The 22,353-nt window shown below is 46.1% G+C and overlaps 1 protein-coding gene across 7 annotated transcripts in view; it reads right to left on the bottom strand.

Annotated features, from left to right (window-relative positions):
* The window catches only part of TMEM164 (transmembrane protein 164), a 53,442-nt gene extending 39,768 nt beyond the window's left edge, over nt 1-13,674 (bottom strand). The window contains exons 1-2 of one of the 7 annotated variants that reach the window (XM_083596107.1): nt 13,559-13,674; nt 11,329-11,911 (exon numbers count right to left, since the gene is read on the bottom strand). In XM_083596107.1, the coding sequence (XP_083452233.1) occupies nt 11,329-11,790 (462 nt within the window). In that variant the 5' untranslated portion in view covers nt 11,791-11,911; nt 13,559-13,674. Of the gene's footprint in view, nt 1-11,328; nt 11,912-12,626; nt 13,536-13,558 lie in introns of those variants that run through there. The other 6 variants (XM_083596105.1, XM_083596104.1, XM_083596108.1 and 3 more) reach the window with 6 other exon arrangements.
* Between the last annotated feature and the right edge of the window lie 8,679 nt (nt 13,675-22,353).

Raw genomic sequence — 22,353 nt, 5'->3', positions numbered from 1 at the left:
TGGCGTGTTTTCCAGCTGCTCTCATTACTTTGTAGCTTGAGCAAGCATCAAGGGTAGAGCAATCAAACAAACTATGATTAAGCAAGCTTGCGACATTCAAATAAAACACCATCACTTTATAAACCTATAGTTCATAATCCAGCAAAAACCATGGGTTCTCACCAGGGCTGTCTTAAGCATATGCAGCGCCGGGGTGTAAAGATCCGCTCGGCGCCCCTCCAGGTTGCCCAGTCCCAGGTGCGCAGGAGGGCAGAGCCAATCAGCCACCTAAGCATTTTGCTAGCTCAGTCACCCCCCAAACTCAAGGCACAGAGCTGCCCGCAGTAGAAGAGCCCACTATGGAGCTCTGACCGACGGGCAGGCTCTTCCCCGGACTCCACTCTTGGGCCCCACAGTCTTGGCCTGGCTCCCCTGAGAGCCCTGCACCCCTAGCACCTATGGATCTCACTTTGCCTAAACAAATCATGGCTTAATCATAACATGTAAACCAGGCCATTGAGTAGCTCAACAAAAATGTTAACAGTACAAATTGTTACAAATTTGATGCTCCAGTTTTTCAAGTTGATAGAACCATAATTAACAGAGTTATGACAGGCAATTACAACGAACTGGAATCCACAAAACCTTACCCCTAATTCAAGGAGCTGTTATTCCACCAACCCAAACCCTGGTAAAGAAACATTATTAGACAAAGGAATTTTTGACTAACTTCTACAGGTAAGTACCTTCTGGGTTTTTTAAAAGTAGTTAACTAAATGTGAATCCTACTGTAGACAGTAACATATAGCACTAAACAGCCTTCAGGAGTGCAGTATTTCTGGCCAATCCACCAAGCAAATAATTTCTGTTTGCTAAGTGGAGCGTGGGAAATGTAACCTTTTCAAAAGGAAAAAAGGATCAAAAAAGAAAAGGTTAGGTTTGTATGCTAGAAGTGACAAACCTCCAGCCATTTGGGTGCTGAGTGTTACATCAAGGTGGGAGCATATTACTCAAATTCTATTTATTAATTATTAGTAGTATTTATTATTAAATTATTTATTATTGTTATTGTTATTATTATTATGTCTATACAGCCCTTCATCCAAGGATCACAGGGTGGTTTACAATATAAAAACACAAAAATATATACCATAGTAACTAATAAAAACAATAAACCCACCCACGGTTTAAAAGGCCATCCATTATTTAACTACCTAAAGCTAGGACATTTATCATTTGCACTGCCTACCTATATTCTTCCAGGCCCAATTCAAGATGGTGACTTACAACAGGCTGAATGACTTGGCCCCACATATTTGAAGACGACTCACTCTATCTGTAACCATCGTTTTTCAGTTTGGGGCCTGAAAACTGCATTAGCCCACAGGAAAGCTGCCAGGTGCGAGAGGGGCGATAATCACACACCTTTCACACACCATATCACACACACCGAAAGAGAGAAAGCCATTTTCCATGAAAACAGAACCAAATTTTTAATTCTAATTCCAATTCTTCTTAATATCTGTATTAATATTATTGATTCAAACACTTAATTCTAATTTTAATGTTGTTCAAGTTTCCCTTTTATATTTTCTTCAAAGACCTTTCCCTTTGTGAATAAATTTGTGAATAAATAAGAACTCTCCTGCTGTATGCCCTTTATCTGTCCAAAATGTGGAAAAGGCAAAATCCTCAGTAATCCCAGAAAATGTAACACTAATGCAAACCTGAACTTCGCAGCTATTTAAAACCTCTGATTTCAACTTGTGTTTGCAAGAGCAACAATAGCAGCAAACTGCATGGGCTGCTTCTTCTATATTTCCAGGAAACAAAACCCTGCTGAGACAATTTTCTTGCAGAGGAAGCAGCTACAACTGCACACTTTGAAATCCAAAAGCCCTTTCCCTTCAGAGGGAATTAAATCTGACTGTCAGAGATTCACCACACCTGGTCTGTGCCATATTGATTTAAACCTGATAGCTATCCATAGGCTTATGCTATATGCAAAACCATGCCTTTTGTAGTTGTTATGCTTCCGTTTCTATTAAATAGTGGGTGGAGATAGCAGACGACACAGAGATTTCTCCAAGTAGTTCTTTATAAGTAAGCTGGAACTGAACTGAACAGCTCAGCCAGCCTGCTTTTATAGGCAGCCGGCTGTCGACATTGTAACAACCCAGGGTTTCCCGACTAAATTAACTGACATGGACCTGAGTGAAAACTATATACAGTGGTACCTTGGGTTAAGTACCGTATTTTTCGCCCTATAGGACGCACCGTCCCATAAGGCGCACCTAGTTTTTTGGGGGGGAAATAAAGGGAAAAAATTATTTCCCCCCCAGGCACGGGGCTGGGGCGGGGGAGGCCTGAGCTTCCCCCGACCCCAGCCCCCAAACAGGCAGCTCTCTGCAAGCCGTGGGAGCCCAGCGCTGGCTCCCGCTGCTTGCTGAGAGGTCCGCGAAGCCTGGACGCGCTGAGCTCAGCGCGCGCAGGCTTCGCATGCTGGCAACTCTCCGCAAGCAGCGGGAGCGCTCCCGCTGCTTGCGGAGAGGTCCGCGAAGCCTGCACGCGCTGATCTCAGCGCGCGCAGGCTTCAGCATGCAGGCAACTCTCCTGCATGCTGCATTCGCGAAAGCCTGCATTCGCCCCATAAGACGCACACACATTTCCCCTTCATTTTTGGAGGGGAAAAAGTGCGTCCTATAGGGCGAAAAATACGGTACTTAATTCGTTCCAGAGGTCCGTTCTTAACCTGAAACTGTTCTTAACCTGAAGCACCACTTTAGCCAATGGGGCCCCCTGCTGCCGCGCCACCAGAGCACAATTTCTGTTCTCATCCTGAAGCAAAGTTCTTAACCTGAGGTGCTATTTCTGGGTTAGCGGAGTCTATAACCTGAAGTGTATGTAACATGAAGCGTATGTAACCCGAGGTACCACTGTACACTATATCCCTGGTGACCAGGGTGAGAACTTCAATACATAACAGTTTCTCCCCATGTGGTTGACACAGCCACCTCAGAAATTAAATGTAAAATATTAATATCAGTAACTTCCTACCTCCCAAGGACAGTCACACAATTGCCTCTGTCCTTCCAATGGCATCACTGGCTGGTCGCTGGAGACATTTAATACTGGTTTGGTTACCTAGACAACTCATTCCTGGACATTAATTCAAGAGTGAAGAAAATTCCTCAGCCTGGGAGCCACATTCCCTAGTCAGTAACCTTCCAGGGATCACATGCCTGTGATGGGTAGGTAAATGGATCATGGAATCACAGAGCTGAAAGGACCATTAGGTTCATCTACTTTAACCCCCTGCAATGCAGGAATCTTGTGACTTTCTCTGTCTGTACAGGAGGTTACCATCCAGCTATGGAAAAGTAAGAGGTTTCTACATGTTCAGCCAGGCAACCAAGAGGCATTATTACAGTTCAATAACATGTCTGCCAGCTTGGCAAAACAACCAGAGGAAAATGTGGAGCAGTGTCAGTAGAGGGGTTGGGGGGAAAGCATGTGGAGATTCCTGGGGGCTGTACAGAGAGGCCGAGGGGGGCACATTTGGCCCCAAGGCCCAAAGTCCCTGACTCTTAATTTAAATAATGTCAAAGGTCAAGCTGAAACGCCCACTGCACATGCCTATTCCATGTTCTCTTTGCTTGCAAGATCAGTTTGAAGACTGCAGCGTCATTTGAGGTTCTGCAGTATTTCTAGTTCCAAATCGGGGGCATCATTTGTACATTAAGTTATGGAGGAGAGGGACAAAAGCAAAAGAAGTGACCTTGCTATTCACTGCCATTCCTGGTACATTAAGCCGGTGCATTTCCGCTCACCTGCAAATGTCAGGGGCAAGGTGTCTGCAAGGTTTACCCTGAAGCTCTGCCTAGAACAGGTGCCGTCTCCAGCCCAAAAGGCGGCAGCAGCAGCAGCAAAGAACAAAATGCTCAGTTCGCCCCACACAGCATTCCAAAATAGCACAAAGATCAGCGCTTCTCAGTGTGCCAAAATCTTCTCTGTGCATTAATTAAAAGGCAACTGCTCTTTCATTGAGGACAACCTGCTCTTCTCAAACTCCAAAACGTAGCCAAATTCAGCAGAACTAAGACCTTTTGCAAAAGCCTCAAGGTCTGCTAAATTTGAAATACATTAGGCACTTTGAAGGCAAAAAACCTTTTTGACTGAGAGAGGGCCACATTTAAGCAGTGAGAAGCCGTTGTTGTTTTCCAATATTTGAGCAGATAGCTGATAATTGTGTTTATGCAAGCTATTCGTTTCTTGCTCATTTGTTTCCAAACTAGAACACATGTGGGAGATACCTCACTATAAAAATAGTAATCCTCCTCATTAAGTTTTCACACACAAGCTGTTGCTTGAAGTTATGCTAGAGAAAGCCAGAGTTTGACCTAATTTAGACCGATAGCTACAAGATCATGCAAAATTACAACTGCAAATATTATTTTTGCTAAATAACAACTGACAATAACTGATCCTGTTTGAAACTGGTGGATTGGGAGTACTACTCCCCCCCCCCTTTTTAATAAATATTTTATTAAGTCTCATAATAAAATGACATTAACTCCAACAAAACCTACAGAGCGTTACATGCATAACTCAGTAATATACAAGCAGAAAATTGGAGCAGGGACACTATCAACTAAATCACTGAATGCATCGCCAAGGCTTGAACTATCCATGACACAGCCTCTCCATGACGAAGTATGTGTAGCTGGCGGTCTTGCATTAACATCGCTTCTGCTTTCAGAGCTGATATAGGGGAACCATACTTTGTCAAAATGCTCTTGTTTGGTTTGGCCTCTCACGACTCTTCTCCTTCTGTGCGACATTAAATGCTCAGGAAAAGTCAGATCCCAAACTTGATTTTGGGATCAGGGGTAATTATTATCTCTTTAGATGTTTGGGGGGAACAGAATTTGTAGGAACATTATTATTCTTTCATTAGTATCTATGTAGACCAGCTGCTTTGTATTAATGTAGGCCCTGTCATGCATAAACCAGTAAGTAGCCTGGGTACAAATACTCTAGATAGACAGACAAGGAGAGAAGAGGGAAACTGGAAAAGTGGGAGATGAGTTAGAGATAAGAACAGTTAAAGAGTGTGTTGGACTAGGGCCTGGGAGACCAGGATTCAAATCCCCACTCAGCTATGAAGCTTTGGTCAGAGACTCTCTCTTAGCCCAACCTACCTCAGAGGGTTGTTGTGAGAATAAAATGGGGAGGGAGAAAACCACGTATGCCAACCTGAGCACCCTAAAGAAAAGGTGGGCTATAAATGTGTTAATAAAGTAAGTGTGAACAAGAGAACAAATGCAACACAGTTGAATATGTAAACTGAGCTAGAAGTAAATGAGGTTGCATGATCAGGGAGCCAAGAAACAGAGTTTAGGTTGACAGCACCTTCTTTTCAGAATTTTATTTCATCTTTTTCTTTTCCTTGTTAAAGTTGCAAAAAAGTTGTTAAAAATCTTTTTTAAAAAAAGAATAAGGAGTATGTCCAGCCGAAAAGGGGTCTGAATGGAATTTAATGAAACTCCCTGGACTGAAAAGGCTTATTAGACTCCCATTTAAAATTATGTAAGAGGACAAAACAAAGTGTCATGTCCCAAATCCCACTGTGATGCATGCACCCAAATAATAGTTCCAGTTTAACTGCCACTTTCTACAGTCTTGTGTAAATCAAGTGATTCTGTGTACATAGCAGTTCTCTAAATATTGGGAAGTACTTATAATGAAGCATTAAAAGTGTTGTACCTCTCTCAAGCCATTCTTCTTTTAAAAGGTACTCAGTCACTGTACAAATAAATACACCTACTTTTCCTTCCGTGATTTTCAGCCACTTTTTTTTTGACAAATACCCAAACGTACTTGAAAAATGGGACCTTAAGTTGAGCTCTTGTAGAGTTAGATTTGTGCAACCACCTCCCACACAGACTACAGCCTAAAAGACATCAAAAAAGTTAAGCTTTATAAAGTGGTGGTTTGAATGTTTGCAGGTAAGGAGCTATGAAGCAACTTGCTTCTCTAAGTGCATTTTATAGAATAGTGTTTGTGCAGAAAAAGAAATTCACTGCAGGTGCCTGCAAACAAAGAGATTTTAAGCTCTTTCTTCTCTTTTCTTTGTTGTTTCCATGTGTCAAATTCTAGACTGTAAGCCCCTCAGGGCAGGGATCTGTCCCCTTGTACTCTGCAAAGTGCCACGTACATGGCTGACACCACAGCAAAAACAAAAAAACACTTCTGAGCCCTCCAGATGCCGTTGGGACTCAAACCCCATCATCCCTCAACAATAGGGTGTGTGGACCGTGGCTGAAAGGAGCAACATTTGGAGAACCAAGGACTTAGCCATCTTTGCTTCAAAGGCCTTTAAGGCTTGGAAGATGTATGTGCCGCCCCATACACTCCACTTAGCATCAGAGGAACATTTAGGGGAAGGCTTGGAACTCAATGGTAAAGCATCTGTTTTGAATGCAGAAGGTCCCTGGTTCACTCCTGGCATCCTAGGCAGGGCTCCTGAATAAAACCCCAGAGAGCAGTCAGTGTTAGAAACTTAGCTATGAAAGCTAGGAGCTAAACAGCACCTTAAACTTTAAACCTAAGGTTATGGGCGCAACAACGAAATGTCTGGGCGTTGTTTTTTTATAACAATACAAAGCTGAAAATGAATGAACTGCAGGTAAAATATCATGTCCATTTTTCACACGGTCTAGTTCTTCCCCTGACCATCACCCCCAATATTCTTAACAGCAGGGGTAGGCAACCTAAGGCCCGTGGGCCGGATGCGGCCCAGTCGCCTTCTAAATCCAGCCCACAGACGGTCCGGGAATCAGTGTGTTTCTACATGAGTAGAATGTGTCCTTTTATTTAAAATGCATCTCTGGGTTATTTGTGGGGCCTGCCTGGTGTTTTTACATGAGTAGAATGTGTGCTTTTATTTAAAATGCATCTCTGGGTTATTTGTGGGGCATAGGAATTCGTTCGTTATTATTTTTCAAAATATGTCTGGGCGAAATGTCTGGGCCCACCACATGGTCTGAGGGATGGTGGACCAGCCCACGGCTGAAAAAGGTTGCTGACCCCTGCTTAAGAGGGTCTCTTCTCCAGTCTTCAGAGAACAGCTGGAAGTGGGGAGGCAGTTTTAATCTGAAATCTTAGGCGCAGTACTACGCCCAGAGCTCAGAAACTGCTTGCACTAATGAAATTCCCTGTCGCAAAACACACCTAGAACAATGGGAGCGTCAAACACTGAGAGCAATGTAGGTTGAGCTGGAGGGATCAGTGGTCTAACACAGTAAAAGGCAGCTTTCTATATCTGAGGAAGGACTACAGCTCAGTGGTAAACCCTCTGCTTTGCATGCAGAAGGCCCTGCGTTCAACCCTCGGCCTCTCCAGGCAGAGTTGGGAGAAAGCCTAATTTGAAATCCTGGAGAGCAGCTTCTTATGTTCTAGATGCCTTGTTCCAGGCATCTCTGCCAAATAAAGTTTGGCACATGTCTATTAGAAGTAAGTAGGTGCCAAACTAAATCTTGGGTTTTTCAGGCAGGTTTTGGACTAAACTGAATTTGTATCTGATTTTGGTTTGGGCCTTTTGTTTTTGTCCTGCTTTTTTGTTTGTTCATTTTTGCTTCAGCCAACTCCTATGGACTTCTTCTTCCCATTATCTGCCCTTCTTTGCTTTTTGTGCTGTATTTTTTCTGCTGGTTTTAGTGTGGTTGTTTTATTTATTAATGTAATCAAACTTTCTGATGACTTGTTTTATTTGATGGAAGCTGCCTTATGTCACTATTGTTTTAAATAAGATGGGAGGATTCAAGCTTTTAGGTAAAAAAGACAGGTAAAAATTTTCACAGCTTCTTTCTGGCAATGAATGAGCCACATGTAACTAGAATGTAACTAGGGACGCGGGTGGCGCTGTGGGTTAAACCACAGAGCCTAGGACTTGCCAATCAGAAGGTTGGCAGTTTGAATCCCCATGACGGGGTGAGCTCCCATTGCTCAGTCCCTGCTCTTGCCAACCTAGCAGTTCAAAAGCACGTCAAAGTGCAAGTAGATAAATAGGTACCACTCCGGCGGGAAGGTAAACGGCGTTTCCGTGTGCTGCTCTGGTTTGCCAGAAGCAGCTTAGTCATGCTTGCCACATGACCCGGAAGCTGTACGCCAGCTCCCTCGGCCAATAAAGCGAGATGAGTGCTGCAACCCCAGAGTCGGCCACGACTGGACCTAATGGTCAGGGTCCCTTTACCTTTAACTAGAATGCTAATAATTCCTTGCGATGTTTGAAATGATGCTACAACCCTGAATAAGGATGAGTACAGTAAAATCACTTTCTTCCCCTCCAGGAGCCTTGGGATGACATCTTAAGTGGGTATCTCCTTTGATGCAAGAAATGCACTGCAAATCTCGACCTAATGGGGTAAATGTAAAGGTAAAGGGACCCCTGACAACTAAGTGCAGTCACGAATGACTCTGGAGTTGCAGCGCTCATCTCGCTTTACAAGCCGAGGGAGCCAGCGTTTGTCCGCTCCGCACACAGTTTTTCCAGGTCATGTGGCCAGCATGACTAAGCCACTTCTGCCGAACCAGAGCAGCGCACGGAAACACCATTTACCTTCCCGCTGGAGTGGTACCTATTTATCTACTTGCATTCTGATGTGCTTTCGAACTGCTAGGTTGGCAGGAGCTGGGACCAAGCAACGGGAGCTCACCCCGTCGCAGGGATTCGAACTGCCGACCTTTCGATTGACAAGCCCAAGCGGCACAGTGGTTTAACCCACAGTACCACCCGCATCCCTATTGCAAATGATGCACCCACTTTAGCTTCCATGCATATGCCATTTTTGCCACAGTAGCTGCATGGGCAAGAGTGGGAATAGCCCACAAGCTGCCTTCAGATGCTGTGAGTTCCCATCATCCTTGACCATTGCCCATGATGACTTGGGGATGACAGTAGTACACAATATCTGGAGGGCACTACGTTTGCTATCCCTGGACAAGAGTTTGGGAAGGGCTCTGCAGAAACCTTTTCCACTGAAATTTGTTTCAGTCCAAAGTATGCAACCAAACCATTCAGCTTAATTATCCAGGTCAATGACTAGCCTAGGATTGGATTTCCAGACCATGTGAGACCCCATGAAAATTATGGATTGAAGTGACAATGTCTATTCAACATACTGTCAGGTAGAGACAGCAACTGACCTAAGCACACTTAGCTAGGAGTAAGCCCCACTGAACCTAGTGTGGCTTACTTCTAAGCAGACATGCAAAGGATGCACTGTTGCTATTTTTACTCAGCAGTACAAATAGGTCCACAGTTATTAGGCCACTAGCACATATAAACACATATGTAATACATGAAGGGACAGAGAAAAAGACAGCCAAGTATTTAAATCTGTAACTTCCTTGTTACCTTACCTCGTTACCTGAAGGCAATTCTTACCCAGTGAAGGCAAATGGATATTGCCAAGCCTACATTAAATCTATGGTATTTATACTTATCACTTCAACCCGACTGAAGCTGTAGTCACAACACAACATATATAGTTGCTTATAGACCCATAACTGGTGGTTTTCGTATTTCCAAATGCAAAACTAAATGGTTTGTATCCAGTGTAAATCATACTCAAAGTAGACCTATTGAAATTAATGGTCGTGACTAACTTAGGTCCATTAAGTTCAATTGTTCTACTCAGAGCAGAACTCAGATACAACCTAAGTGTTTCCTTCCCTGTCCTTGCATCATCTTTGTAACCAAATGTCTTTTGCATTAAGGCACAATTCCAAACTCATTAATCAGTTCCTTTAATCACCAACTTAAGACTGAAACAAACTGTAGAGAATGTTTTACATCATGCCCTCTTTTTACCCATATTTCTCTCTCCCCCGCATCCTGTTCCATTTGCTTTTAAACATCCAGCATGAGGAAGAGCGTCTACGTATCTCGAAAGCTCAATTACCACAATGTGAACTTTGGCTGGCCCTAATTGAAAGTATTTTGCTACCGCTCTTGTTTCAAAGATTCCTGCCTGGAAATCAGAAGCAGAGAGCTGAATGAAACAGCTACTAATAAAATATAAAGGAAAAGAAATTGCATAGCCCCCCCCCAAGACATACACAGCTGAAAAGTCCACTGCTGCCTGAAAGCTGCTCCCACACACACTCTTCCTCTGTAAGAACTAATTTGTCTGATTTCAGTGTTGTCAACATAGATCATTTAGTCCAAGATACAGTATCACAACAGGCCCTCTTTAAGATATGGGGGCAGTTCCCTTTGTAGTAAAGGCAGAAGCTATGTTTTTCTTGGCTACTTTAGGCTCAGTAAGCAGCTGTGGTTGGCAGCAACTCAAGCTTCATTTGCTAATCAGGAGTTTGGCGATAGTCCCATTGATGCAATTAGAATTGTAATTAGTGAGACCCATAAACTAGTAACATAAACACTTCACCACACAGCCTAGCCTAGAAATGCCCACCTCACATTCATAGGGTATTATTTTAGCTAGAAGTCAACCATTCCCAATTCTTTTCCCCCCTATGGAAAAATCTAAGCTTCTGCATGTTCAAATCTAAATATTTCCCTGCCCACGAAAGCCCCCATGGTGCCAGTCTTATCTTTGGGGTAACAAATATGGCTCTGCCAGGGTTTTGAATATAATCTTATTGCATGCCACCATTTATTATACATTAGCTATTTATTTTATCTTGGTGCTCTCTTTTTTTGTAAAGTACCCTAGAAGCTTTGCTGAAGGGAGGTAATATATAACATAAAATAATGTTTGCAGTAAGAAGAGCCCTGATGGATCAGCATTCCATTTCCTAGAGTGCTTAACTAGATAGTTACAAGAAGCCAAATAGCAAAACTTGAGTGCGATGATGCTTTCCTCCTGGTCACACTCAGCATCTGTTATTCAGAGCTGGCATACTGACTCTGATCCTAGAAAACACAACACCGCTAAGCAGGATAATTTCAAAGGAGTTCATTGCCAAAAATGAAACCTTATCCAATCAGGGGTGCCAACTTGAATAAAATATTGGGAGGGGCAGGTAAGCCCTACACCACACAATCATTCACAAGACACACACACACCATTTGAATGGCAATACCCATTAACTTGGGGGTGGGGGCCTTAAATATTTTAGGAGAGGGCTGAAGGGACCTTGGCCCTTAGGAGTTGGCTCCTATGATCTCCATATCTGGAATGAATGCCAATTATGCTAATGACTTGTTATACCATCTACTTTTATCCCTGAAAAAAAGGCAGATATTTCTAGGAAAATTCTGTTTCCAGTGTGGCTAAACAAAAGGGGTCCAAAGGCTTTTTTTTTTTTAACAGTATTCCTCACCTGCATCATCGTAACTACGTGGCAGGGATTCAGCAAGTAGATGACTGTCTTAGAAGCAAACTTGAATCCCACTTCCAATCCAAAAGTGAGGCAGAAGAACACCAGCAACAGGTTCTTCCCTATGCTCTCTTCTTTCTTCCGAGACTGAGCAAGCAGGTCCACCACCTCCTTGGAATGGGTTCGCTTGATCTTCTTCAGGGACACCACCACCTCCAGAACTCCCACGCATAAGAAGATCAGGGTCTCTACCAGGCGCTGTTGCCAGGGGAGGAAGGCAGCACACTCAGGACCACCGTTGCCTTCAAAGCTTGGGTCCACCCCACCGTACATCCAGTCCAGAAGATTGGAGAAGCTGTAACGACTCATGGCAAACCCCTTCTGTTCCTCTTCTGCTTGGCCGTCCTGGAGTAGGTGGGCGCTTGATGAGATCAAAGCTAATATGCTGTTTGGGTGACGAAACATGAAACAGAGAAGAGTCCTTATCAGCAAGTCCTCTCCCTTCCACTTGTGAGACACAGAAAGGAACTAGACAGGTGATCCTCAGCTCTCACTCTAGGGTGCTCAGGTAAGAAACTAAACAAACCTGTGGGGAGGACAGGAAGTGAAACACAACTTAATTATCAAACCAGAAAACAGGATAAAGAAAGGACGCATAACAGAACCAAGCTCCCTGCTCTCTCTTCCAGCAGAAGGCCCAGTTAGCAAACTGTTGCTTTATGACCCTAAAAGAGCTTTGACAACCTGTCACAATCCAGATGTTTTGATCTACAATTCTCAGGCCCAGCCAGCAAGGCCTCTGGAGGCCACCCGGTCGGCAAAACCTGCCTGAAAACCCCAGGCACTATGTAACCGGCACACTGTGTACAAACACACACCAGGTATAAACAAACACACAGTGTGCCGGTTACATAGTGCCTGGTTGCCCAGGTTTCTAAAGAAGCATGGCTGGTAGTACCTGGGTATATAAAATAACCACACAAAAACAGCGGTGAGGGATATATATATATAGATATAGATATAGATATAGATATAGATATAGATAGATAGATAGATATATGTGTGTGTGTGTGTAATATACCCATACTCCCTCTCTCTCTCCTGCATAAATGATTTCAGACTCTTATTTCTCTATTTGAAATATTTCACAGCCACTCTTCATCCAATGGAATCCGGCGCATCTCCTACAACAGGCACTACAATACACAAAACAATGCAATAAAACATCCTTCACAGTAAATTTGTGGACGGAGAGGCAACAAAAGGCCACAGGAACTAAAAGTAAACAGAGGCAACATTACCTTCTTTTTTTAAAGAGCCACGGCAGGTTTTGGGGGGGTTTTAACCTCTTTAACTCGGCACGGCTCCTTTCTCCCTCAACCCGGCTAAGCTCCCCACGCAAAAAAAAGAAAAAGGCGCCTCGCCAACGCGGTGTGGTTGCCGAACGAGATCGTCAGCAAACCACAACCCTTGAAGGTAGGCCTGCTCGCTTAATCACCACACTTTCACCAAATTCCCGCGAAAGAGGGAAGCGGAAAGGGGGCGAAGAGAGGGAGGAGGGAGCAAGAGGTGAGCAATTTATTTATTGAATTGAAGAGTTGGAAGGGACCCCTAGGCTCATCTAGTCCATTTATTTCCCTCCCCCTCACTGGCGCCACGCTCCGCCTTCCCCCACTTTCTCACAACACCATTCGCGCGCGCGCGCGCCCCTACCTTCCATGGAAGTCCCCCCGCAACTCTTTCTGCCTCTGGAAGGGGCTAGCTATAATCTCCCCTCCCCGGAAAAAAGCTGTGCTTTCTGGTCCTCTGCCTCCTCCAGCCAGACTTCCCAGCGACGTGGTGCACCCCTTCCCTCCCAGTACCTCAAGGGAAGGCGGGAGCGAGGGAGGGGGCGGGTCGTGGCGGTACTGCAGGCCCTCCCTCAGCCCTTGCCGGGGCAGGCGCTACATGAGGAAGCCCAACAGCCCGGCTCTGGGTTGCAGACCGGAGGAGGAGGAGGCGCAGCGGCAGCAGAAGTGGCGGCCAGCGCTTATCGACTCCCCTTCCTCAGGTGTAGCCCGGAACGCAGCTGGGGCGCAATCTGCGCTCTGGATGCCGCTGCTGCTGCTGCTGCTACTCTCTGCTCGCCTCTTCCAGGAGAAGACCACCACCACGCCGCCCCCACCACAGCAGCCAGCGAAGCAGCATCACCCCACCGACGTGCTCAACTAAGGCTAAAAAATGGAAGGTGCACCCCGGATTGGTTGCGCGGGTCTTCCCGCTCCGCCTCTTAGAAGGCGGCTCCTGTGTTTCCGCGCTGCTGTTGCTGCCCCCTTTTCTTCTTCCTCCGCCTCGCTTCCACTTGTCGCCTCAGTCAGCCCGTCACTACAGCGTAAGGAAAAAAAGGCGGAGAGGCGCGCTTTGCCGCGCTTGCTCCGCGGGCTCGCTTTCTGCCCAATCTTTGCCTCTCCGCTGCGCCACTTGCGAGCGCAAACGCAAACAGTTCCTCTGGAGTGTGTTGTGTTCCACTGCCTTCAGTGGGGCTTAACTTCTGGTAAATGTGTGTAGGTGACAGCAGCCTCAATGTTCCTCTGTGCTTTCCGCAAAGTGTTTTTAAAAAGAAAAACTAAAAACCTCCCCAGAAACAGCTAGCACCAAATCGGTGGCCCTCGAGATATTGCTAGGCTCCAACTCCAATCGCTTCTGACCGTTGGTCATTCTGGTTGGGGATGGTGGGAGTTGAAGCCCCAAGGACATCTGGTGAGCCACAGGATCCTTTCCCCTGAAACTGCATTTCATGGAAAGGGGTTCTAGCCCAGCCTTCCACCTAACATGCTGGATTTCTAACTGCAGGGCTGGTGAGGGTTTTTGTTTTGTTTTTTTGAAAAGCAGGCGCATACCTAGGGGTTGGCCAGGTTGCCCCCTACCAAAAGTGCAGGCCAAGGATGTGTGTGCAAAAATTACACCTGTCCGCTCTGGCTCAGAGTGCCAATAGTACGAGGGATGCGGGGGGAGCTGATACAGCTCCTTGCCAAGGGCACAAGGGAGCCTAGAATTTCATCACATCAGCCCTCTGTACATAGGAACCTAGCATGTACAGTGCTTAGAAATGCAGGTGACTAAGTGGTATATAAATGTCTTGAATAAATAATTAAATTACCAGCATAACGGGGAGGGATAGCCTTTCTTTCAGCAAGGCAGAGAGGGGAATCTTCATCATCCATCCAGCCTAGGAACTCCATACACACTGCCCATGCATGTGCCCCAGGGAGGTCACTTAGGTGCTGCTAATGCAGTGTTTTGGTTTCACTCCAGGAGGCACACCCTCCATTGTCTCTGTGACAGACAAGTGCCAACAACGCTCCACTCCTGCCTTGGGTGGGGCATATGAGTAAGAACCTCTAAGGAAGAAGAGCACAGGATCTGGACTACTTATGCAGGCAGGTAGCTAGCCCACTGGGCCACAAACAGCTTTTTTCTTCTATTGCTGTAGGAGGCAGTAATCTCAGCCCCAAAGTTTTGAGATTTAGCCACAAATCAAGCTTGCCTGCTAAGCCTCCTTCTAAAAGTTTTTAGCTCCATAGTAGAAAGGAAAAGCAACAGACTTGCCAGTAGATTTTTTATAAAATAAAAAGGTGTAGAGGCTGGATGGCTTAAATCTCCCTACCCTACATGTACATAACCAGCAGCTACAGAAAATCCCAGTGATACCAGTAAGGCCTGCAGCCTAGGAAGAGTTCCAAGAACTAGACTGGAGGGTTGATGGGCCATCTTCAAGCGGAGGTTTTCCACCTCGACACAGGACCTAACCTAGCACAGTTGCATGGACAGTGTACTTTAAATCCTGGGGAAAGCTCTTGGAGAAGAGCTTAGACTTAGGATCAAGATAACTGGAAACCTAATATAATGGTCATTAGGAGGCTCAGAAAGAAGGTATCCACAGAGAAAACATCCGTAGTGATAAACAATATTGTTTTATCACTAACAGAGTGACTTTGCAGCGTCAGATATCACTAATGATATGAATAACACTTGAGGCAGGCTCCGTGTATCTAGTCTTGTACTACAGTGAAAGGCTGGCTGCTATTTCAGCTAAATACAAAAGATGGCACATGTTCCAGCTATCACTTTTCGCCAGGAATGGCTCCTATTTTCATGTATCTCTCTCTAGTGAATTGCTGCCCCAGTGCCACTGTCACTGAGCTACATTCACATCTGAGCCTTCACCTGAATACACCCTTGCAGCCTTCTTAGAACCAAATGGGAACCCCTACACCCAAATCTGGATTTTTCCACCATATCATTCTTGAGGTCAAGGTGGCAAAGTGGAGAAATGCGAATCAAGGCACAGCTGGGGTTGCAGTGGAATGGATTATCAAGGGGGCTGTGGTGGGAAGACATGCATGAGACACTTCAGGCTGCCTTTGGAAGTCCTGCAATTTCTAAATTGTATGGGGTTCCTTGCAAGGCCCCCTGCTTCTTCCTCAAAGGTGATCTCCAGAACATCCGGGTTGGGTGGTATCCTAGCAGAAATTAAGGAAGAGCCACAGTGCGTAACTGTTATTAGAGTAATTGCAACGAAGGACAACTGGCCGGGGGCAAAACCAGAGATGGATGGCTCTGCCTACTGTTGCTTCTTGCTCCACCTACCATTGGCCACCCTGCCATCCAGTGGCACCAACTGCTATTACTCTTTCGCAGGCTAGGTTTTCTTTCAGACTACCGGTATTAATCTTTGTGGGCTTATTTTTCAAGGATGGTGTTCTTGCCACAGTACTCTGCTAAGGAATTATTACTCTTAAAGACTTGTGGAGCTGCTTGCAGTTTGACAAAAACGCTCCTGACTCTTGCTGCTACATTCAGAGCCAAGTTGCTGTTCCCTATTTGCAAAGCTTTTCTCCTCATTGGTTAATCTGCAACCTTCCTATGAACCTGAGTAAACATCTATATCTTGTGTTAACAGCAGAACAGACCTCTGAGGGCAATGGATTCCCTGGATATGAGGCACTTTACCTCTTCACTTTTCCTTTTATTTGACCTCAGGTGGCCTCTCTTCATCCTGTTGGCTTTCTGAAATGGTGGCAGTGCCATTGGTGATTAAGAGCAAGTAGGCACATTCATTTTAATATCATCCATTGAACCCAGAAGGCTTTAGAGGAAGTCCAGTGGCATTTCCTAAAGGTGACACACTGTTGTTGTTGTTGTTGTTGTTGCTGCTGCTGCTGTTGCTGGCATCTGTATGTCTCGAGAAAAAATGGAGTGCACCTCCAGGGGTGAAGTCAAACTGCTGTTTTAGCAGCACCTAAGTGGCCTCTCTGGGGCGCAAGCCCAGGAAGGGTGTATGGAGGTTCTGGGCTATCTAGATGACAAGACACACACCATTCAGCCTTGCTAATGTAGTCCAAAGGAAAACAGGGCAATACATTTGGCACCAGCTTGGCTGCAGGGGTTGCTTGAAAGAGGCCTACAAGCCTGCAAGGCACCATCCAACCACCATAACCCTAACCCTTTTCTTCTCCCAAATATATCCTGCAGAGCAGTAGAGCCTTAGGGGCAGAGATGGACTATCTTCCCAGGTTGATGAGCCCCATCTGCAACTCACTTCACTCTACAGCAGGCATGTCCAAAGTCCATATTGGGGGTCTAATCCGGCCCACGGGTCGGTTTAATCCAGCCCCCTTGTGGCATCTTATTTCCTGGGGTAAAATCCTAAAAGCTCAGCAACTTCAATCTTCGGGGTAAAATCATAAAAAAGCTGAACAACTTCAGTCCTAAAAAAGGTCAACGACTTTGGTTGGCCCTTTGGTTGGCCCCCACGGCCCTTCACTTCGTCAAATCTGGCCCTCTTTGAAAAAAGTTTGGACACCACTGCTCTGCAGCATGTGCAGAAACTTCCTCCTTGACTGTTGGACCCACTATTGGTTTCACTTTCTCAATGTGCCGGAGCCTGTCTTCGCATGCAGAGGAAGTCCCTAACTCACCAAGAGTTTGAGACCCATTAGCCATCCTCACCTGGTTTGGCTGGCTCGTTAAAGTTGTTCTCTGGGGTGTGGCTGCTATTGCACGCTGACAGCTTCTAGGAGACGCAGGTGAGAACTGAGGGCAGGGTGGGGACCAAAGATGGACCAACTACCCCAAAAGAAGCAAGACATGTCCCCTACCAGAGGTACCACCCCTCCCCTAACACCTCATACAGCTAAAACGCTTTAGAGGAATCCACATGCATTTCTTAAAGGTGACACAGTACTTGCCATGGAATCATCCTGTCAAAATCAGGATGCCTCCCCAAGTAAAGCCCTTTTCAACAGTGTGCTTAGGAATGCCACTGCACTGCAGGGACCAAGCATGGTCTGAGGGCCTACAAATCAGAGGTTAAGCAGGCCTGAATATGGTCTGTGCCGTTGAGTTCCATCATGGAAAGATGTGGAATATAAATGTAGTAAGAATGTTGTTGTTTAGTCGTGTCCAACTCTTCATGACCCCATGGACCAGAGCACGCCAGGCACTCCTGTCTTCCACTGCCTCCCGCAGTTTGGTCAAACTCATGTTGGTAGCTTCGAGAACACTGTCCAACCATCTCATCATCTGTCGTCCCCTTCTCCTTGTGCCATCAATCTTTCCCAACACCAGGGTCTTTTCCAGGGAGTCTTCTCTTCTCATGAGGTGGCCAAAGTATTGGCGCCTCAGCTTCAGGGTCTGTCCTTCCAGTGAGCACTCAGGGCTGGTTTCCTTAAGAATGGATAGGTTTGATCTTGCAGTCCATGGGACTCTCAAGAGTCTCCTCCAGCACCATAATTCAAAAGCATCAATTCTTCAGCGATCAGCCTTCTTTATGGTCCAGCTCTCACTTCTATACATCACTACTGGGAAAACCATAGCTTTAACTATATGGACCTTTGTTGGCAAGGTGATGTCTCTGAAAGATGTGGAATATAAATGTAGTAAGAATACAAATTTTCAAAATATCTAAATTATATACTGAAGGTGGTGTAACAGAAAAAGTATAGCTTGAATGGAAGCTAAGGGCTACAACCAACATGCCCTCAATCAAGGTTTCAGCAAACTGTCACTGTTAAAGTCTGTTTTCAAACATGAAACTTTTCAGGTAATGCTGTGTCACAGGAACACACCCACACATTAGCTAATTGTGGTTTGTGCACACAGAGGCCTCCTGCTAGGATGGTTCCATCTTCTTCTCTTTCCTCTCTTATCTCCCCTGCACCAGACTGCATGCTTGTCTGGGCCAGGGGACCTATTTTAGGCCACATCTGCACCTTATGTTTAAATCAGGAGCATGCCACCTTAACAGCAATGGCTCCCCCCAGAGAATCCTGGGAACTGGAGTTTGTTAGAGGTGTTGAGTGTGATTAGGAGATCCCCTGTTCCCCTCACAGAGCTACAATGGTTTAACAGTCAGCTAGCGAATTCTGAGCAGGTGGTGCCTGGTGGAGCTGGGCCTCCAGGAGGCCTGATAGAGTGAGCCCTACTTCTTATGAGAGCCAGTGTGGTGTAGTGGTTAAGGGCGGTGGACTCGTAATCTAGTGAACCGGGTTTGCGTCTCCGCTCCTCCACATATAGCTGCTTGGTGACCTTGGGCCAGTCACACTTCTCTGAAGTCTCTCAGCCCCACTCACCTCACAGAGTGTTTGTTGTGGGGGAGGAAGGGAAAGGAGAATGTTAGCCACTTTGAGACTCCTTCGGGTAGTGATAAAGCGGGATATCAAATCCAAACTCCTCCTCCTCTTCTTCTTCTTCTACTACTACTACTATCTCCCATTGAGTCAGTCTGGTGGAATGGCTGCCCCAGGTGACAGACAAATGAGGGGAGAGGTGGCCTGATGAAGCTGGCCTGCCACAGCACAGCCGATGGAGTGAACTCCACTTCTCAGCTCTTCCACCGATGGAATGTAATTAGGAAAATAAACAAATACTTAGTTAGAAATATAAGATGACAAATGGAATTTGACAAATCTATGCAGCACAGTGCCTGGTGTGCTCTGGTCCATGGGGTCACGAAGAGTCAGACACGACTAAACAACTAAACAACAACATGCAGCACAGTGGAGCTGGGCGGGACCTGCAAGGGTGAACATCACCTTCCATGCACCCTATCCTTTAAGCCCCTCTCTGCCTCTCTGACCAGAGACAGAGCAGCTATGGCTGGGGGCCTTGAGTGCTACAGCCCCTCTCCACCCCTCGGGTCAGACTTGACCCAAGGATGGAGCAGCCGTGGCCGGGCACCTACAGCCAGCAGCCTCTTTCCTCTGTGGAGGAGCTGCATGTGTTGCAGCCCAGTTGAGGAGAGGTGTGGCAGCTCTCTGCCACCAACTCTCCAGTCTGAGGAAGGTCTCACATGTCAGAGACAGGCTCCAATGGGAGCCTGTTGCGGGGAGGGCGCCTGGTTGCCCCCTCCAGAAAATGCGCCCAGTGGATTGCGGGCTGAGTGGGTCTGGCTGGTTTTGGGAGTGTCATGCATGTGATGTCATGCACACGTGATGTGCCCCCCCCCCAATGTTGGGCACAACTTGGCGTACCTGCTGGGCGAAGAAGAAAAGGCCCAACATTATCATGTATTTTTGTGAAGTTTGTAGCTAATGAAAGGTAAAGGACGCCTGGACCCCTTTTACTGTAGTTAATAGCAACAGCTGGGGAGAGAACATCATAATCTCAGGTCTGTGGGTGTACCTCTGGTGATTTATTTGTCTGGTTTGTTTATTATTAAAAATATGTACAGACCAAACTTCATCTGCACTGGTACCAGGCACACCATGCAACTGTTGGAATTTTTATTAGCACAAGGGCTTGCATTCCCCTGTAGGGATGACACCCACCCGCCCCACCCGGAATTGCATGCCAATGGTGCATGGTGCTCAGAGGCAGAGGGGAGGGTAGCAGATAATGTGGCTCTTATCTTTGTAGTGTAGGCTCTATTCCAGCTATGCAAAAGCCAGAGGTTTCTATGCCTGCACTCAAATATTTCAGTCCACTTAAGATGCATTATCACAGTTAAAGGAAACATTCCAACAAAGGCAAAAGGCACTTGAAATGTGGAGTACAGCTGGAGAGGAGCATGATCTGGGGAAATATGAGGGTAAGTTGCACTTGGCTTGTGGGCTGGAGGTTCCCCACCCCTGTCATAGAACCCAAGGGTTATATCCAACCTTAGCTGGATTAGCTTGACTCCTGCTAGTCATCTTCACATGCTCTGCTTGCTTTTGCAGCCCTGCTCCTCATGCCAGGTGAATACTGCACTCATAACCCCCTCTTGCCCATCTGGAGAACGAAGCCCTCCTCTGCCAGCTAGGGGTGATGGGGCAAGCCTGGAGACTTCAGGTCAGCTCAGGGGGCAGAAGTCTGGCAACGCTCATTCTAATTCCCAGCAGCCCTTAAGAAACTATAGTGTCTAGAATTCTTTGTCTCTCTGTGAGCAAGCACTGCAGGTGCCTTTTTTCAGCTGATGGAGGTCATGCTTGCCCCATTTTTGTCCTTGTCTGAATATGTATTGCATCTGAACATATATATGTGTGTGTATGTGTGTGAAGTTGTTTAATTGATTAATTAATTAAATTCACATACCACCTTTCATCCGAGGATCACAGAGTGGTCTACAGTATAAGAATACAAGAATGCACAACTTAACAGCAAACAGAACAATAACCTGCATTGTTCATTGGTCTGATGAATAAAATGGCATTATATATGTTCTTTGTTAACTCAGTTTGAGATATTTTATAGGAAGCAATTCATAAATGGAATGAAATGAAAAATTTTATGGTGCTGTCATTTTTTTTCTTCTCTTTTAGAGGTAGCAGCTATTTGTGCCACACTACTCCCCAGGACAGGGACGCGGGTGGCGCTGTGGGTTAAACCACAGAGCCTAGGACTTGCCGATCAGAAGGTTGGCGGTTCAAATCCCTGCAATGGGGTGAGCTTCCATTGCTCGGTCCCTGCTCCTGCCAACCTAGCAGTTCGAAAGCATGTCAAAGTGCAAGTAGATAAATAGGTACCGCTCCGGCGGGAAGGTAAACGGCGTTTCTGTGCACTGCTCTGGTTCACCAGAAGCGGCTTAGTCATGCTTGCCACATGACCCGGAAGCTGTACGCCGGCTCCCTCGGCCAATAAAGTGAGATGAGCGCAGCAACCCCAGAGTCGGCCACAACTGGACCTCATGGTCAGGGGTCCCTTTACCTTTACTACTCCCCAGGACAGTCATCTTCTGACTAGCATCCATGGCATTTTCTCATAACTCCAATGGCGACTGCCCCCCCCAAAAAAATATTATTTTGAGTCAGACCATTGGTCCATTGAGTTCGCTGCAGTATATACAGCTTTTTCTGTGATGTAAATGCCATACCCTCCAAGTGCCCCTTTTTTCCCAGGGACAGTCCTGGAATTACAGAAGCTATCGCAGCTTCTGAATTGATCCCAAAATGTCCCTATTTCTCCTGCCAGTGCTGCCACTGCCAAGCCTAGGGAGGAGGATGAGCCGGCACTTGTCCTGAGCAGTGGCGGCAGCAGTGGTGACTGTGAGAGAACACCCTGTTACCTCTCCATAGCTTCCCTATGGCCACCTCTGCTGACCTCAGCTCATAGTAGCTGCTCACATGATGCGTTGGCTCTTAGGCGCAGGTAGAGAAAAGGGCAGCCCTGGGTGGGAAGGAAGAGGGAATGGAGTGGAGTGCATGGAATCTTGATTTTATTTTATTGGTGTATCCGTGTTTAATCTTGCCCCGTTTTGCAGGGGTAAGATCATGGTGTGAGATCACAGCACCCAAAACGGCTGCTGTGCTCTTGTGTGAAAAAATAGGATGTCCTGGTTTTCCCAAGACAGGGGCAGGGAACCTCCAGCCCTCAAGCCAAGTGCATCTTACCCTCATGTTTCCCCAGATCATGCTCCTCTCCAGCTGTACTCCACATTTCAAGTGCCTTTTGCCTTTATTGAAATGTTTCCTTTAACTGTGTTAATGCATCTTAAGTGGACTGAAATATTCAATGAGTGAATGGTCCACTTAGCGTTTCACATAGGACTTCTTAGGTTACTATAACCAG

The sequence above is a fragment of the Podarcis filfolensis genome (assembly GCF_964270895.1).
Source record: "Podarcis filfolensis genome assembly, chromosome: Z".
Taxonomy (NCBI): Eukaryota; Metazoa; Chordata; class Lepidosauria; order Squamata; family Lacertidae; genus Podarcis; species Podarcis filfolensis.
Note: the sequence above shows the minus strand (reverse complement) of the source record. Positions and strands in the feature narration are given on the sequence as shown.